This window comes from Erinaceus europaeus, chromosome 14 (genome assembly GCF_950295315.1).
Source record: "Erinaceus europaeus chromosome 14, mEriEur2.1, whole genome shotgun sequence".
Taxonomy (NCBI): Eukaryota; Metazoa; Chordata; class Mammalia; order Eulipotyphla; family Erinaceidae; genus Erinaceus; species Erinaceus europaeus.
This window is the reverse complement of record NC_080175.1, coordinates 10,939,541-10,959,132: the sequence shown is the minus strand read 5'-3', so window position 1 is coordinate 10,959,132 and position 19,592 is coordinate 10,939,541. Positions and strand designations below refer to the sequence as shown.

General features: G+C 44.8%; 1 protein-coding gene across 2 annotated transcripts; it reads right to left on the bottom strand.

The window, feature by feature from the left end:
* Positions 1-10,754: 10,754 nt before the first annotated feature.
* On the bottom strand, positions 10,755-18,795 carry SPMIP5 (sperm microtubule inner protein 5). Of its 2 annotated transcripts, none has more exons than XM_060170950.1 (6): positions 18,681-18,795; positions 18,405-18,468; positions 15,393-15,611; positions 12,579-12,765; positions 11,227-11,327; positions 10,755-11,107 (listed from the first exon to the last, which is right to left on the bottom strand). In XM_060170950.1, the coding sequence occupies exons 2-6, from the start codon at positions 18,457-18,459 to the stop codon at positions 10,962-10,964; spliced, it is 708 nt and encodes a 235-aa protein (XP_060026933.1). In that variant the 5' UTR covers positions 18,460-18,468; positions 18,681-18,795; the 3' UTR covers positions 10,755-10,961. The 2 variants fall into 2 exon arrangements, with proteins under 2 accessions (XP_060026933.1, XP_060026934.1); XM_060170951.1 differs by having other exon boundaries at positions 11,000-11,107; positions 11,227-11,269.
* Positions 18,796-19,592: the final 797 nt, after the last annotated feature.

Below are 19,592 nucleotides of genomic sequence, written 5' to 3'. Positions count from 1 at the left end.
CTCTCTCTCTCTCTCTCTCTCTCTCTCTCTCTGTCTGTCTATTTTTCTACCTCTTTCTGGGTGTATAAAAGGAAATCCTGTTTGAAAAGACTGTCAGTGCTGCTGTGTGTTTCCCATGTAGTTACGTCTTTAATATAAAGAAAACTGAAGGATTCTGCCAGATGAAGACATTTTCTATTTTATTCCTTTCTATCTAGAAGAAATGAAAAGTCAGTAGAAAAGCCTGGAGCAGCCTTGTACCTCGTCAAGGCTTGTAACTGGTGGGCCTGGGCCCCAGCTCTCTTACCTGTAAGACTCTGCAAATGTCATAACCCCATGGACTGCCCTGCCAATTCTGCCAACCTGAGCTTATGCCCAGTCAAGGTTGGTAGGCAGCCAGACCCAGGGTTCATTTTCCTTCCTGAGTCATATACCAGCCTCTCCATGGTTGGGTTTCCAGGTCAAAGAATGGGCAGTATCAGTGCAGAGATCTTGGGGGGTCTTGGTATATCTCCTCTGAACTCACCACTTACCTGGAAATCATAGCAGCCCTCCTGCAAAGAGCGGTATTGATGATGAGACAGAGTGCTTATCACAGTGCCTAGAACATAACAAACAGTCAGTACATGAAGCAGGAGGACCTGGAGACCTGAGTTATTCCTTAAGAGCAACAAAGACACCAATGACACAGATTAAAGATAAGTTTCAGCCTTAGAGAATGTATTTGAAGTAGCAACAAAGGATAAGCCTTCTGAATAAACTAAGAAATGGACAAAGGGGCAATGCAGAGAGAACCCCAGATAATAATATTTGCAAGTTATTCCCACTGGAATCAGGGGACTAGGACTGAAAATGATGTGGTGATATCCACGCCCATTGGATTTTTTCAAAATTTAATCAAAAAGAAAAAAATGAATGAGGGTAGATTCCCCCAAAATCCTGTTGAGGAAAAGAAAAAAAAAAAAAAGCAAGTGCTGGCAAGATACTATTCAGATACTAAAATGATGGTTTCTGCCCATTTTTCTTCTCTAAATACACTAAATACATGGTATAAAACATCCAACCATAGACATTTAGAAAATTTCTTTAGTGGTAACATTACACATCTTTCAGTATAAAAGGATTTGAGGCAAGGGCTTCAACTTAAATAATTTGTGGTTGTAGATTTAAGTGGTCTTATTATCTTTGGGTTCTTTCTGGTTCTGGGTAATTGAGAGGGGTATTCACATGGATGATGGCTTATAAACTTTTTGAGTTCAGGACCTGTGACTCATGGGGGTGGAGGAAACTGGAAAATGACTGGATTTCTTTCATTCCAAGATAGAACCACCTCTGTATCTGGTCAAATCTTGATTTCTCTGCCCTTGTTCCTGAGAGAGCTATAGCAAGAGCTTCTCTTCTCTTTCTCTTAGGGACCTGTGCCTGTCACATCAAACTCCTCCATCTTATGTCTCTGACAGTCTTGTCACTTGTCCACTGCGTCTTCTGCCATCGCTGTAGAAAATGAGGGCCAAACCCAGGACCGAACAGGGAGCACAGTCCTGGGATTTATGCTGCTCTAGATGAGCCCATAGTAGTGGAAACAGCTTTATGTCTTAGCATTTACTTTCCCGGGCCCATGTCTCATAATTCTACAACTATCTCACTGAATCTAAATGTTAACAGTAGCATGCGTGTGATGAATAGCCCTGGGCGAAGGACCGGATGGCTTCATCCTGTCTTCACAGGGGAGCAGGGGAATGAATTCTTTACAAAGCTGTTTTATAAAATGCTATGTTAAATGAACAACAAAATTGCTTTTTTTTTCTTTTACTAGCTTTTAATGCTAGCAGTGCCACTTACTCTTGACCTTCAGACATATGAGATATTTCAAACAACAACATAAAAGGAGTTCCTGTTTGGAAACACCAGCTACTTTGGACTGTGCATTATTGCTCATAAGTATAGCATGTGCCAGCACCACTCATTTCAGAGGTCCATTTACATCTAACTGGTATATATTTCAGTTGACATTTATTGTTCCCCTGCATGTGTGTCAAATTCCTTAATGATGACTCTAGCAAAGGCCTAGAGCGTGTTATATATAAATTACATTTGCTACCATATAATCAGTGTTATCTATTAAAATGCTATTTGTGACAAGTAGTGCTCAAAATTAAAATCAAATTGATTTTTTTCTGTTATTTTAATATTGCGCTGTTCACAGCAAGCCTTTGATTGAGTCTTAAACACTTTAATGTGCTATTTTGTTTTTTGTTTGTTTGTTTGAGGCTGATCAGAAATGGAGTTTGCACTATTCACAAAGCTAAAAACAATTTGTAAAACAACAAAATCAAATTTCAAAAAGCATCTTTATTTTCCAGCCTGGGGAATGAATTTGCTAAGGCTTATCATTAGAGGTATACAACTTACGGACAAAAGGTTCCGCATGCACATTTAATTTCTGTGCATCCATTTTCATCTAAATTAGATTTTAACTTTAATGCAGGGTATGAAAAGCCTCTACAGGCTTTTGTTTCTATCTTTTCTCCCAAGCAATTGCAGGCTTTCTCCTAGCTAATTTGAGCTTCTCATTGCCTCTGTCTCTCCCCACCTCTCTCTCTTTCCCTTTCACCGTGCCTCCCTCCCTCCCGCTCCTTCTCTCCCATTCTATACAGTGGATCTAAGCTTTATTTATTTCCAGTGTTTTGGTTTCATGGGATTTTGTTTTGCGAGATCCTCCAAAGGGGTTTGTCTCAAGAGGGCACCTACTTGACCAGTGTGCTTGTGAAATAAATCATCAGTGGCTAAACCCTGGCTAGCACCCCTACCTCGACTTAATCTGTGGTTTAGAACAGGGTTCACTAAATTAGGTTCATGGACTGCCTTTTTCTGTACAGCCCTCCGGCTAAGCATGGTTTTCCCATTTTCTAAACATTCCAAAGAAGTATGAACATTATACAAAATTAAACTTTCAGTTGTTATAATAAGCAAGGTTCTATAATGGTGTGACCACAGACCCATTAACAAAGTATCTGCTGCTGTTTTCCTGCTAAAATAGCAGGTCGGGGGCCTAGAGTTAACTGCCCCAGTAGAGCACATGCCTCAGCTTGCATGAAGCCCTGGGTTCAATTCTTAGCACCACAGGGGAGCACCATGAACAAGACCTGAGCTGGGGGCGGGGGTGTGTCAGGCAGCAGCACAGTAGGTTAAGCGCACTTGGCATGAAACAAGTACAGGCACCGGCATAAGGACTCTGGTTCAAGCCCCCGGCTCCCCACCTGCAGGGGAGTCACTTCACAGGCAGCAAAGCAGGTCTGCAGGTGTCTATCTTTCTCTTCCCCTCTATGTCTCCCCCTCCTCTCTCCATTTCTCTCTGTCCTACCCAATAACGACAATAACAATAATAACTACAACAACAATGAAAAACAACAAGGGCAACAAAAGGGAAAATAAAAAAAAGACCTGAGGAAAATTCACCCAATGTGGAGCAATGGTTTGGTGTCTTTCCCTCTCTCTCTCTCTCCTGTCTCTGTTCCTATTTGGCTTCTATTTCTTTTTTCTCCTATTCTCAAAAAATGAAGACTAGAACATTGGGCCAGGGAGGTCTCTCTCAGTGGTGATATCACGTACATGGAAGCCCAGGGTTAATTCCTTGGCACCACATTAAAATGATAAATAAAATTAAATGATAGCTTTGAGTAATTGTGACAGAGATTACGTGGCCTGTGAAAATAAAAATGTTGACTCTCTGGCCCTTTAAAGGAATGGTCTTTAGCATCTGTTCAGGAAGAAGAAGCTTAACTGGGAGGCACAACACAGGTTCATTCTCCCTATGCTGCATTTTAGAAGGGGGGAAAAACAGGAAGGAAGATCTTTAGCAATTTATGTCCTGGTTAAAGCACCTTCAGGGCAGGAGACTGAGTGAGCACTCAGCTGAGATGCTGCCATTCATAACAGGACTTGACTGAAAGGATTTCTAGACAGACTCCCTCAAAGATACTGAAAATGTCCATAAACAGACTAAAGGGGGACAAAGGGCAAACAAGAGTAACAAAGCAACTAACTCCAATGCTCTTCGACAAGCAAGTCAAAAAAGACACACTCACCAAACTAGATTCAGTTTAAGCAGATGGAAGTGGTGTCATCAAGCTGACACTGGGCGGAGGGTTCTGTTACCAGGAGACAGTCAGACACTGGAGTCTGGAACTCTGAAAGGAATGAGCATTAGGGTATCTGAACCAGAGGGGGAGCTTGGGGACACCTGTCCTTGGTGTGACCTTTAGAAGATCACATAATTAAACAAGGTCTGAATGGTTTCAGTTCTGCAGGCCCAGCTCTTTGAAGTCCACGGAGTGCTTAATTCCTACTCCTGAAAGTACCCCAGGTTGGAAACATGGGGTACATGCTTTTTCTCAAGCTTTAAAACACCCAGAAAGTTCTCATTTTAATCTAAATATGGGCATGGGAGTCTTATCTGGGGTGGACTAGCCTCTTTTTTTGGGGGGAGGGTGTCATCTGCATTTTTTTCTGGGAACAGATCCGTTTAGGGAAGTCTGCTGGAAGTTAGCAGACCCCACTCTGCCCCCAGCCCTCTCCCATCAACTGTCTGCTTGGACCATCTCACTGAAGGACAGGTCACCCTTGGGGAGTGACTTCTAAGCCAGTCACCAGGGAAAACTTCCCATATATGCGGAGACTGAGCGGAATTTACTTAAAGGACCCAAAGGCCTTTTGGGAAGAAAGGAGCCAAGACCTCAGCTTTTCAAACTCTTGAGAGTGGGACAGGTAGCTGAGGAGTCCCACCCAGGAGCAGAGAGGTACATGAGGGTTCTAGTCTTGAGCTTAAATGCACCTTTCAGCTTTGGCCTTTTGGTCGTTGTTTCTTCACTAGTGTTTTTATCTGTGGCCAAGGGAAGCAGAAGACATGTCCATGAGTCTCATGCCTACCAAATGCTACCTTAAGTCCTTTATGTACATTTTTCTATTTCTATATTCTGTTAGTTCTATTTTCTTTCCAAATTACCCCATAGAAAGTATAACCATTTATAATTGAGAAAACTGAAGCTTGAAGTGACAGGCTTCTCTCTCAACATCACACAGCCAGAGGGGCCAGAAGACAGCTCCCCTGGTAGAATGCATGCCTATCATCAGATAGGCCCTGTGTTCTGATGCTGGCACCACATGCCAACACCAAGCACAGCACCCAAGGAACAACCTGGATTTTGGAGTAGTGCCTTGGTCTCTCCTGTCTCCCACCCTCCTCTCCACCTCCTAAAAATAAATAACAAAATGTTGGTCTGCTTCTAAATTCTGCTTCTAAGACCCCTTCTGTTTCATTGGTTTAATCCCCCCCTGCTTAACACTGTATTCTATTTACATAACCACTGTTAACTAAGCACCGCCCTGCCTCCAGGGCATTGGTTTAATCCTCACTGTTTTACACTCTTTTTCCTTCTCCCCACCCCTTATCCTACATACATCCTCTTCGGACCTGACACTTCTGCCTCAGGATATATAAGGACAGGATTGTGATTAGAGATAGCTTAGATTGTACTGCGTTCCACATGAATAAAGACTGAACTGCGTACCACTCGACCATGAGTCCCTGGTCGTCTCTCTCTCCTGCCTGCCGCGAAGCTAGCCTGGCAATAAAAAGTCTGGCGAAACAGGCTACTTAGCAGTGATATTCCACAAGCACAAGATACTGAGTTCATTGCTACTGGCACAAGATTGATTTATTTAATGAGAGAAAGAGAGAACCAAAGCTTCACTCTAGTATTTTTTATACCAAGGGAACTAACTCAGGACTTCATACTTGTAAACCCAGTGCTCCAGCCAGTACAACTCTCCAAGTTCAAACCAGTGACACATCATTAAAAAGACACACCACTCAAAAAAGTGCCAAAAAAAAGTTCAAAGTAAAAGTCAGAGCCTGACACAAGGAAGGACACCATTTTCATTAATAGCTACTAATGTGTCTTCACTACTGGTCATTCAGCCCTGTTTCACCTGAGTCAAGGTGTAGACTCCTTGGAAAGAAAGTGCAGCAGAGAACAAATTTTTCTTTGGGTACCAGGAGCTCCAGATTCTGAGTCCTTGTCTGTGTGGTCTCAGGGACATCGTATTCCCGCCTCCAGCCCATGTCAGCTCTGGCAATCTTCCCCACTTATAAGTGCTCATAATATTTACTGAGCTCAAGTGGGTCAACTTGACCTGCCCAACGTTTTAGTGTTCATACTCAACAACAGTGTAGGCCCCTTTGTTTGAATCTTAGACAAAAGAAATAGGGGGATCAGAGAAGTCAAGGAAAGGCCAAAACTAACACAGCTAGAACAACACCAGTAACAAAAAGACCAGGGGACCGTACAGAATTTAGGTGAGAACTTAAGGGGTTTAACTTCGAGTCACACACTTAACTTTAACCACTGTGCTGATGGAAGTTGAAGTCCATAGTTGAGATCCTGTTTAGAAGCAATGATCACCAATCTGCTGTGTGGGGGTGAGGACAGGGAACCCAGGCACCCCGACCTCTGAAGGGAACTGCCAATTCTCTCCACAGAGAAAGAAGTGACCTCTTTCCCCCCAAGAAGCACTTTCATTGCTAAGGCAGGCAGAATTTCTGATGAAAGACTTCCTTGTCCTAAGAAAACACATAAACTTATGCCCTTGGAACCCCCCAGCACCTCCAGACCTAGGGAAATGTGTCTTCTCAGGTAATGGAATTGTTTTTAGTGGCAAGAATGAGCTCATTACGGATGCAGCTTGTGCTAATAATGATAATTTGCATGCAGTAAAATCACCTCACTGCTTCCCTTTGTGACAGACGATATTCTAGAAATTATGGGCTACAGAGAAACAGAAAAGATCAAGATTAAGGAAAAGAATTGGGATTCGGAACTGCTCCAACAAAAAGAGTTAGGGATTCGTACATTGAACCTGGGGCTCCTAATCATGACGTTGTAGGAGAATTAGAGACTATTATATAATTGTCTTTATTCAATTTTGCTTCCTCTGGCATTGGGTTGGTGGGGACTGTTTCTGGTTTACAGCTCAGGTTATTTTTCTTATAAAAAGTGACAAATACTGACAACATAAGTGACCCTGTTGGTGAGGTCAAGGTGAGGCAGTTATGAAGAGTTGCTTCAATCCCTGAACCTCTTCAAGGGCAAAGTCAGTTACCATGAGAACAAGGACTTGCAAATCCTATGGCCTGGAGATGGAGGTCAGACAGACACACTTCTTTTGTGACACACTCCTGGAGGGATAGCAAAGGCACAGAAGAAGGATGGACCCCACATTCCCGGGTAGGTGAGCACCTCAGAACTGGTTTCCCATCTGGTACTGCTGGCTTACTCCCAGGGATTAAGAAAACTAAAAAAAGAAAAAAGAAAGAAATCCTAACTTCACTGAGTTTCATCTCAGTCACCTGGTAGAGAATGGCAGTTCCTTTTATTGACGTGATTCTTTGTTTTCCTTTAATATGCAATCCCTTTAATATACACTGAGGAACTAGCACAGTGTATAAATCGATGGACTTTCAAGCCTGAGGCCCAGCGTTTCATTTCTGGCGTCACATGTGCCAAAACGATGCTTCCTTTCTTTCTCTCTCTCCCCACTTCTCCTCTAGCATGACTCAACCAATCAATAATTTAAAAAATACAATCCCAAAAAGATTAAAATTTTTTTAAATTTATGTAAGGATTTGAACAATAGTGTTTCCTTAAAAAAATTTGTTTAGGGTGCCAGGTGGTAGTGCAGCGGGTTAAGCACACATGGCATGAAACACAAGGACCCAGGTAAGGATCCCAGTTCGAGCTGCTGGCTCCCCACCTGCTGGGGGTGGTCATTTCACAAGTGGTGAAGCAGGTCTGCAGGTGTCTTTCTCTATCTCCCTTTCTATCTTCCCCTCCTCTCTCAATTTCTTTCTGTCCTATACAATGACAGCAATAACAACAACAATAACAACAACAACAATGATGAACAAGGGCAGCAAAAGGGAAAAAATAGCCTCCAGGAGCAGTGGAGCAGTGGATTCGTAGTGCAGGCACCGAGCCCCAGGGATAACCCTGGAGGGGGAAAAAAAGTCTCTGGTTCCTACCTGTATGTGGGGAGTTTCACAAGCAAGGAAGCAATGTAGAAGGTCTCTCTCTCTCTCTTTCTCTCTCTCCTTCTCCCTCTTTATCTCTCAATATCTTTTCTTTCTCTCTCTCTCTTTCTTTCTTCCTTTCGCCACCAGAATTATTGCTTAGGCTTGGTGCTAGCACTGAATCTGCTGCTCCTGGTGGCGGCCAATATTTTCTTTTTGCTTTTTGTCTATTTTATTCAAAAGAACATACAGAAATTGAGAGAAGGGAGATAGGGAGGGAGGGAGAAAGATAGACACCTGCAGACCTGCTTCACCCCTGCAGGTGGGGAACAGGGCCTTGAACCCGGGTTCATGTTTAAATCCTTGTGCACAGTACTATGTGTGTTTAACTGAGTGTGCCACTACTCCACCCCCTCTTCTCAATTTCTTTCAATTCTAAAAAAAATATTTATTTATTTATTCATTTGACTCTCCTGGAGTCAAATTTTTCCACTTTCTTATAGGAAAGAACAGAGAGAAACTGAGAGGGGAGGGAAAGATAGAGAGAAAATGACTCCTGCAGAATTGCTTCACTGCTTGTGAAACTCAAACCAGGAGACTTGCGTGGGTCCTTGGGCTTTGTCCTATGTGCACTTAATCTGATGTGCTACCGTCTGGCCCCAGAAACAGGGACTTAAACCAGGTCCTCGCACATGGTAACATTTATCTTCTACCAGGTGTGCCGCCACCTGACCTTGAATAATAGTGTTTCTTCCTGTTGTAAGAGCTATACCAATTAGCCTTGGCAAACTGGGAGAAGAATAAACAAGAAAATAAAAATCATCAATAGCACCCCCATACACATAATCACTGTTAGTACTATAGCGCGCGTGTGCGTGTGTGTGTGTGTGTGTACAAGAACATTTAATGCATGGATTTGTGTCTTGATTTTTTTTTTCATGTACTCCAAATTTTTCCATGGTAATACCCAATTTTTGGTTTGTTTTTTGACTTTTGGCCAGCAGGGCTTTGCTGGGGCTTTGCATCTATGCAATTCTACTGCTCCCAAGGGATCTTTTCTCTCTCTCTCTCTTTTTTTTTTTTTTCAGGTAGAGGGTGAGAGTCAGAGAAAGATACTAAGAGTCAGAGAGAGAAGGAGACAGACCATAGTACTGCTCACGAAACTCCTATTTTCATTTCACTCCTGTGTGGTGACCAGGGACTCAAACCCAGATTTTCTCACATGGTGAAAACTGTGTGCTCTATCTGACGAGCAATCTCCCAGAACCCCCTGTGACAATATTCTTCCGTCACATTCTAGTGATGGGATGTACTGCACTCTCAAGTACTATAGGGGCTTGATCTTTTGTTTTGCATTTCAAAACAACTTTCCTTCTCACACATTGCTTTATTTCCCTGGTCAAAGTTTTGTTCCCTTTTCTGCAACTAAAGAGGGCCTCTCACATGGATTTCACTGCTCCTGAGCCAAATTTTCTTCATTCAGATGGAAAGACACAGAGGGGAAGAGACACCACAGCACTGGAGTTTTCCCTGGTGCCATAACACTTCCTACGTGGTTCTGAGGGCTCAAACTTGGGTGTCTCAAGAGACAAGGCTCACACCCTACCTATCTCTCTGGGCCCTGGACAAAGGTTCCTAACCATTTCTATGCTTATGGGTTGCTCAGACAGACATTCCAGTCACGGGAGATATTCTCAGGACTAGCTGGCTGCCACTTTAGGCTGCACTCATGTTTGAGTTTTTGAAGCCAATGAAACTCCTTGTCCTAGTAGCTATAATCAATTTCCTGTGGGTGTCAGGGACTGTGGAGTGAGGCATGCTGGGAATGATAGGAGTTCATTCCATGTGTGCTAACTATGCCCCTCAAAAACCAGGTTGGTTCTGCACCCAAGTACTTCAGAGTGTGTCATGGGGCCAGGTGGTGGAGCACCAAGTTTAGTGCACAGAGCACAAAGCTAAGGATCTGTGCAAGGTCCTGGTTCAAGCTCCCAACTCCCCACCTGCAGGGTGGCTGCTTCATAAGCAGGAATGATCCTCCTCTATGTTTTCAGAGGGAATGCTAACACCTTGCTAACAGCTTGACTTTGGACTTCTAGCCACCAGAACCAAACAGCAATAAATTGTGCTATGCCATTCACCTGCCCTGTAGTACTCTTGCTGAAACCTTAGTAAATTAACCCAGTGGGTTTTGCCAACAGGGCTCTCCTTGGATCTCAGGTTCCAGATGGACCTGGTCTCTGTGCCAGATGGGTACCCAGCCATGCCAGGACACAGGTGATTCAACAAGAGGCCACCTCATTAGAGTACCAAGCTAGAGCTTCTTCAGTAAGATCCTGGGTCAACCATGCAATCTTACCCTGGAGGTTAAGAAGAGAGAGTGGGCTGGGCAGTGGTGCACCTGGTTGGGCGCACATATTACCATATTCATCCAGGTTCAAGTCTCTGTGGAGAAAGAATGCTTCATGAGTGGTGAAGCAGATCTCCAGGGGTCTCTCTCTACCTTCCTCCTCTCCTCTCAATTTCTCTGTCTTAGCAAATGAAAATAGGAAGGAAAAGGGGAAAAAAATGTAAAAATGGTTGCCAGGAGCAGTAGATTCACTGAGCCCCAACAATAATCCTGGTGGCAATTAAAAAAAAAAAGATATATTAATCCAGCCTAGGTTCTTATCAAGGTAAACCTAAGCTGAAAAAAAAATACACAAACACCTTTAGTTCAGAAGAATTCTCTTTATTTCCACATGACAAACAAAAGGTCAGCACCATTAATAAAATGTGTTGCCCATCTGGTACCAGTTAAAAGGATTCTTAGGTTATGAAATCTCTTTCCATCCATTTGGGGTGCAGTGAGGGGCTGAACATGGAGGAATTCAGAGTCCCAGTTCAAGTTCACTTCCCTTAGGGAGGATCCACACTTCTATTCGTCTCTATTCTTTGCTGAGCACAGTGGCTCTAAGTAAATCCTCCTGTTGGATGCTGCATTTGGCCTCTGAGCATAGTCACATGTCCCCGGGAGAGTGGGGTACTCTTTCAGGGGTCTTGCTAGTGCAGGGCAGCAAATATCTGGAAGAGAAACCACCCCCCACTGAGAGCTGCAGAAGCAGCTAAGTGGACCGACACACTGCCACAAAAACTCACCCCCCTTCTAACTGTATGGGAAGGAAGGAAACATACCCCCTTACCTGGTAGAGAGTAGTTGGGATATTTTGGCAGTTGTACTTGGTTCTGTGAAAATCTTGGGGAAGGATCAGGAGGAGGCTGTGTGGATTTGACTCCATATATTCTAAGGTAAGAACGGAAGTCACAGTTTCTCTTTGAGTTGATAATAGCACACTTGAACAGTGTACTGCTTTGCCTTGCACTCAACCCAGATTTAAGCATAGCCCCCCCCCCCCCCCCCCCCCGCTCCATCACGTTGAAGGAAGCTTCAGTGCTGTGCTTTCTCTCTTTCTCTGCCTCTCTTTTTCTATCTGGAAAAATAAATTAGGGCCAGGTGGTGGCGCACCTGGCTAAGTGCTTCCATTACAGTGTGCAAAAATCCAGGTTCAAGCTCCTGGTCCCCACCTGCAGAGGGAAAGCTTTGTGAGTGGTGAAGCCGGACTGCAGGTGTCTCACTGTCTCTTTCCTTCTCTATCACCCCCTTCCCTCTCAATTTCTGGCTATCTCTATCCATTAAATATAATACAAAAAAAATTTTTTAAAGAAAATTCAGTTTGGGGTAGTGAAGTCCCAGGGATGATGATGATGATGGTATCAATACAGCCTAGGAAATTCCAGTGCAAATACAGAATGTCCATTTCTTTTTAAAAATATTTTTGTTTTATTTTCATGAGAGAAGTACAGAGAGAAAGAGAGGCCAAGCACTGCTCAGCTCGGGTTTATGGTGATGCTGGGGAATAAATTTGGGTCCTTGGAGCCTCAGGCATGCGAGTCTTGTGCATAATCATAAGGTTGTTTCAGCCTGGGAGGTATATTTCTAATCCTTATGATTTATCAAAATCAAAGATAAATAAATAAATAAGGGTTAGCAGTTCCATTTGACAGAAGAGAAAACAAAAAGAGTATCCCCAGTTGTGTCCTCCCCAGGCCGGACAAGTGGCCTTGTTAGATTTTTTTGTATTTTATTTATTTGTATTAAGGCAGAGAGAAATTGAAAGGTAAAGGAGGGGGGGAGAAAGAGAAACACTTACAGCACTACTTTAGCATTCATGACATTTTCGCCCTGCATGTGGGGACCAGGGGCTTGAACCTGGGTCCTTGCGTATGCTAACATATGCACCAGGTGTGCCACTGCCCAGTTCGTCTCGTTAGATTTTACTCCAAGCAAAGATCACAAGCACAGCCCTTGGAGGATGCTGGGTATAAGTAGGATTTGGACGGTGGCTACCTCTGTGATCACAAACTAAGCCCCTCCTATGAGAACTGGAGAAGACACTGACCACTTCTGAGGCTGGGAGAGCCTGGCACCCCTGAGCCCATGATCTATGTTTCTCTGGTTCTTGGCACCTGATGTCCCAACCCCAGCAGGACTTACTCCGCATAGGGCTTCAGGTGAGCTCTCTTGGCCTGCTCCATCAAACCCAGGAAGTCCTCATAGCAGTCCCTGGCCATTACCGTGTAGCGTGTGGAACAGCCCAGTTCCGTGACCCTGGCTCTCGGCAGGTAGCCAGACCAACCCGGAATCGGGGGCTCATGCAAAGGCTTCTTTAGCTTCTTGCATTCTGTAAAAAGACACCAGGTTTTCTTGGAACTTGGAGAAAACACACCATCAGCATTGCTTCTAAGCAATGGTGAGAGCAGGGTTCGGAGAGAGAGAGAGAGGACCCTCCAACTAGCTTCAGTGAACACCAGGACTTCCAGATATGTTCAGAATAGCAACTATTGGGTCCTAGTTTCTGCGTGCCAGGCACTGTGGTGGGGACTTTCCCTGGAGTGTCTCAATTATCTCACAAACCAGAAAGGGGTGGTGCCATTATGACCTCGACTTTGTGGAAGCCTTAAAAAGTTTCACTCGGCCAAGTCACAGAGGCAGGATCATGATTCAAATTGGCATCTGCCTGAATCTCTAGTCCTTGCTGTTAAATAGTTTCTCTTTTCACAAGCAAGTCAGGAGAAAGCTCATCAGACTCAGCACCACAAGCCTCCTGCAGACTGACTGGCCTGGGCAGTTCCACCTGTGTGACATGAAGAATTAGGCTCCCTTAGGAAGCTAGGTGGTGGTGCACCTGGTTGAGCACACATTACAGTACACAAGGATGTGGGTTCAAGTCCCCAGTCCCCACCTGCAGGGGGAAGCTTTATAAGTGATGAAGCAAGGCTGCAGGTCTCTCTCTCTCTCTCTCTCTCTCTCTCTCCCCCTTTCTATGTCCTTCTACCAAGTCCATTTCTGTCTATCCAAAATAAATTAATTAAAAATATAAATATTAAAAAATAAAAGAATTAGGCTCCCAGTATCAGACTAAGCCCCTCAATCATGGAATCTCCATGCTAGAATCCAAGGAGCTTCGAGTCTATCTTACCCTCTCCCAGATGAAGGAGTTGGTGGCCAGAGAAGGGAAGCAACCTGCCCTACGTCACACAGCAAGTTGTTACAAAACAAAGCTTCATCCCAAACTTAGGCAGACTTGGAAACATTTAGAGTAAACGTGTGAGTAACATGTGCTCTTTCCACAACCCTTACCAACAGCAAACATTTCAGATAGACCTTAAGACCTTCAAAATAATCTAGCCAGGGGGCCTGGGATAGAGGTCAGTGATAAAGCATGTGCTTTGCATGTATGAGGCTCTGGGCTCAGTCCCTATCACCCTAAAATGACCCAGGTCCTATCACTGGGCCTCACTTCCCACAACTCCAAAGTGAGAATAATAGCATGGGCCTCATGGCATTGCTGTGGCCAGGGAACTAGCATAGACAGGAAAGCATTATAGTTGGACATCAGAGACTCCAGGTTCCATACCAGGCACCAGCATCTACCAGAGCTGGACAGTGAATTTTCTAGTCAGTCTCTCTCTCTCTCTCTCTCTCTCTCTCTCTCTCTCTCTCTCTCCAGCTCTCTCTCTCTCTCTCCCTCTCCCTCTCTCTCTCTGTGTGTCTCTCTTTCTCTCCCAACTTCTTTCTCATGAAAGTCATGAAATCTTTTTTTTTTTCTTTAACCAAAACTCTTATTTATGTTGGTGTGGAGTGTTGAACCGGGGACTTTGGAGCCTCAGGCATAAGAGTCTCTTTGCATAACCATTACGCTATTTGCCCCCACCCAAGAAATCTTTTTTTTTAGTTTTTTTTAGGGAAACAATAGGGGAGATAATATAGTATAGTGGTTCTGCAAAAGATTTTCATTCCTGGGAGTCAGGCAGTAGCACAGCGGGTTAAGCGCACATGGCATGAAGCGCAAGAACCACGTAAGGACCCCGGTTCGAAACCCTGGCTCCCCACCGGCAGGGGGGTCGCTTCACAGGTGGTGAAGTAGGTCTGCAGGTGTCTATCTTTCTCTCCCCCTCTCTGTCTTCCCCTTCTCTCTCCATTTCTCTCTGTCCTATATAACAACGATGACATCAATAACAACAATAACTACTACAACAATAAAAAACAATAAGGACAACAAAAGGGAAAATAAATAATTTTAAAAAAGGACTTTCATTCTTGAGGCTCTGAGGTCCCAGGTTCAGTTCCCAGCACCACCGTCAGCCAGAGCTGAGCACGGCTCTGATTTCTCTCTGTATCTTTCTCTATATAGCCTTCTGATCAAAATAAAATTTTTAGATAAGAGGGCTCTGACCTCCAGCTCCATCAGCACCTGGTGAGAGAAGAGGAAAAGGAGAGGGACCTTTGGAGGTAGTAATATTGTCATGTGTGGCTTGGAGAGGAAGAAATGTTGAATCAGGAAGAAAAAGGGGACAATTACATATAAATGTAGACAGTTGTAGAAATGATGACTGGCCCATGTCTACACCTTAAGGAAACTGCAGTGGCTTGCAGTGAGGAGACTGAAGATTCAGAACCCTGGTGGTGGGGATGGAGTAGATTTAAAGCCCTATTCGTATGTTGTTTTCTAAATCAATATTAAACCACTAATACAATTTTTAAAAAGAAACAAACAATAGCCCCAGCACAGAGGAAGCAACTAGAATGTGGTGCCTACAGAAACTGAAGCTGATGCCTGAAAGCTTTGGGGCCCAACACCCTGACTGGAAGATGCACCCTCTTCCCTGGAAACATTTCCTATTTTCAGGGCTCCCTTAGGTCACAGGATTCTGGTCTTTGACTGGCAGCTCAGTGAATCTGCCAAACCCTTCCTAGGGGACCCTGAGGGCTGAAAGAGGGACTGGTTTCGGGAAGTGGAGCTGGTACCTAGGCTCAGGGGGTGGTACTGCCGGTAGTACTGGTGCAGGGTCCTCAGAAGCACCTCCTCAGAGCACACAGGCTTCAGTTTCGGGGCTGTGGCCACGGAGTAGTGAAGTTCCTCCAGCCAGTCTTTATACCGCTGTGTTTTCTTCTGGAAGTTTTCCAGGCAGTCGGTTATGTTGTCCTCCTTGTTGCTTTCCTGGCAACTAAGGTACGGCACAAAGCCTGGGAGAGGGGACAGAACCACAGCCAGAAATTCTGAACCTCACAACCGCCCCACAATCTCAGTCAACCGCTTGGCATTTCTTGCTGGAGCCAGCACAAAAGCACTGCATCTTCCTCTCCCCCCACACCCCAAGGCTATTAATATCAGGCTGCCAGAAAAGTCATGATGTATTTCTGTGCAAAAAAACATGTCACGACTTTGCCGACAATTCAATCCAGGCAAAGCTGTTGTTTCCACAGCACCAGAGCCCTCCCAAGGCCACCACGAATGACCTTGGAGCTAGGGAGGAAAGGCCAGTTTCAACAAAGGCGATGACAGTTCATATTCTTTGATCGCCGAGCCTCTGATGCCAGCTTGCACAGCAAAGGAGAGAAGCATTTAATGGCCTAAATGATAGTCTGTAAAGTAATTGAAATTATTCATCTTTTTTTTTTTTTAAGAGAGAAAGCTTATTTTCCTTGACACTTCCCAAATGCAATTTGGGATCTTTCTTGTTGGACAGTGGGGAAATTGCAGGCTTATTAAAAGCAAAGCCCTATTACACAAAAAGGTAAATTCATTATCAGAGAGACCCACCCCCTCCAACCATTTTTCGCCATTTTCCTACAAAATAACATATAATCATTACAATTAGTGTGGGTAAAACACAACTGTTTATTTAAGCTGGGAGTCTAAGCACTATAACACTGTCACAATAAGACCATTAAGAAAACAAAATTAAAAATGAGGAAACACTGGTTAAGGATTTTGTCAGAAATAACAAAAACAAATAACTCTCATTATTGAAGGCCAAGCTTTTTTAGTCTGACCTCTGGATGAAGAAAACCTGGTTTCAGGGTGGGAAAGGGCTCCCTAGCGAGATGCTTCTGGGAGAATCTTGTTGCTAAACTGACTTTGCTGGTTCTGGAAATCCTCTACCCTGAGGCTGTCTCCCCAGACTGTGGGCAATTCAGAGACACCTTAACCATAAAGGGGAGATGACCAGCACCCTGGGGCCCTAACACCATGGCTGCTTATCCCTTAGGACCTACTTTGATATGCAGAATCTATGTAAATGTGCACAGGAGGACAGGGGGTGACATATCGTATAGGTTAAACACACATATTACCATACGTAAGGATTGGGGTTTGAACCTCTGCTCCCCACTTTCAGGGAGGACGCTTCATGAGTGGTGAAGCAGGCCTGCAGGAGTCTTATCTTTCTCTCTTCCTGTCTCTCTTCCCCTCTTAATTTCTCTCTGTCCTGTCAAATAGAAGGAAAAAAGAAAAAAAAAAAGATCTCTGGGAGCTGTGGATTCATTGTGCAGGCACCAAGCCCCAGCAATGACCCTACCCTGGTGGCAAAAAATAAATTTAATTTTTAAAATTATATTTAATTAATTAATTTAATTAATTGATTTAATTAATTAAATAAAGTTAACAAAAATTATGCAGAGATACAATTTACCTGTATTCACAATTTATTTGTGTTAAAGTTCACTAGGGGCTGAGACCATGTATTTATTTATTCATTCATTTTAGATAGAGGCAAGAGAGACCGCAGCACCAAAGCTTTCTTCAGTGCAATGGGGGTGACCAGGTTTGAACCTGAGACCCACACATTAAAGCAGCGTTCTATCCAAGTGAACTATTTCACCAACCAAGGACTGAGACTTTTAAAAATGTTTTTTAAAAATATTTTATTTACTTACTATTTACTGGATAGACAGAAATTGAAAGGGAAGGGGAAGATTATATATATGGAGAGAGAGAGATAAGTAGCATTGACTCTCCACTCGCTAAGCATGTAGGGACCAGGAGCTTGAACCCAGGCCCTTGCTTATGGTAACATGTGAGCTCTAATGGGTGTGCTACCACCTGTCCCCGAGACCTCTAAACAGTCTGTAAACTGGGTCTTATAATCCTCACAACAACCTAAGAGGAGTCTATCATCACCCCATGTGTTGGGTTAAACGGTGTCCTCCAAATAGCTAAGGCCAAGTCCTTATTTATTTATTTATTTACTTACTTACTTACCATCAGGGCTATCACTCAGGCTCGGTGCCAGCACGATTAGTCAACTGCTCCTGGGAGTTATTCCCCCCCCCCTTTTTTTTAACCTCTTCTATTTTATATGATAGGACAAAGAGAAATTGAGAGGGGAGGGAGAAGATAAAGAGGGAAAGAGAAAGACAGGCACCTGCTTCATCACTTATGAAGCTTCCTCCCTGCAGGTAGGGAGTAGGGCCTCGAACCTAGGTCCTTGTGCATAGTAACATGTGAGCTCAACCAGAGGCACCACCACCCAGTCACCCCCTCAATCCAAGTCTTAACACTGGGTACCTGTGAATGTACCTGGTATTTCTTATCTGAAACTAAGGATTCTAAAATCAGCTGATGCTGGATTTTAGGTAGGTCCTCTATCCAGTACCTCACGAGGCAAGCCAAAGGAGCTGGCCATTCTCCCTCTATGGGGATCCTGGAAGGGATGGCACCTTAAGAACAGTCCTAATGCATGACTTGGAAAAGCTCAGCTTTGGAAGGACAGAACATCGGCTTATCTGCTGTGTCTGTGTCTGTCTGCAGAGATTTGTGTCTATTATGTCCCAAGTTCATTCAACATTCTTTCCTTCATACTAGTCCCCCTCTGGGGAGAAGCGCCTGGTGACCAGCCATCTTCAGCACTGGGATGCTCTCAAGGAGTGTCTGAAAAAGCTAGAGTACCTGCACTGGCCCAAAATGGCTAGACAGACATGAGCAGAAGTTCAAGGTCAAGACCACCCCACTTCTCCTGCTGGACACGCTCCACTTACCACTGTAGCCTGGTGTGATGGGCGGGATTCTCATAAAGGTCTTGGGGGACTCCATGATTTCACTCTGTTAATGAAGGGTAGAGGGAATGAAATGACTCATGACTCATCCACTGAGCCTGAATTCACTATGCGGTGCTTGAGCTCTTGGGTGAAGAATGACCTTGACGTTAGTTAGAAGACCACACCACCATCTTACGCAGAAACAGCAGACATAGCTGGCTCCAGCTACAAAACCAATAGCCTGACGCTATAGTTAACCACGAGCCCCTTCCTTACCTTTGGCCTGCCCGGAGGAGGTAGAAAAGGGGAGCCTGGAGAATTGGCGTGCTGCAAGTGGGAGCTCAGTAGCAAGTCCTAGAGCTCAACAACCCCCCCACCCCCCAATCCGGACACACACACACCCCACCTCCCCTTCCTGCCCCCTCCTGTGAGCTCACCTGCACAGTCACAAAGGTCTAAGTGGCCACCACACCCTCCAGCCTCCCCAGCCCCGCCCTCCCTGGCCTTTGTGATCTCACACTTTCTCCTGTAGGGGGCGGAGTCAGAACTCACCCCAAGCTCCCTCATGCTCCGCCCACCCCCAGCCCCACTCCCTGCGCACACTAAGCTGGGAGCCAGGCTTGCTTATGAACTAGGCAAATTCAACGACTCTCCTCTCCCTCCTGCACTGCTTTCAGTACCCTCTGCCTTCCACCCCAGCAAATATTTGACCTCCAGAGCTGTTCTCCATTCTTGGTAGGTGGTCTCACCCAGCCAGACTCCCACTGAGTTTTGGAAGTAGGGGATAGTGGGCGGACCGGGGTGAAGGTGCATGGAGGGGCCAGGGGAACCTTCTTGGGCCCAACAGCAAGGGTCAGTGGTGGTATGAGCAGGACCCTAATGCCTGGTTGGCCTGTCAGGAACCATGGAGTGGGGGGTTGGCTGTGAGGCAGAGCCTGGAAGACTGACTGGAGAAGGCAGAAGGGAGGAACCTGGAGAGCTGGTGGCACTGGAGCAAGCTGGAGGCAGCCCAGTACAGGTCCCTGGGCTTTCTGTACCCCTACACTCTAGCCTTGTGTCTCTTATTAGAAAAACAAGGTGTTCAGATGACAACAGGTAACTGGACAGAAATGGGTGGCAACCCCACCTGAAGGAAGGGATAGGAACCTTACTCCTTCCTCACCCAGCTCCTCTTCATCTAGCTTCATC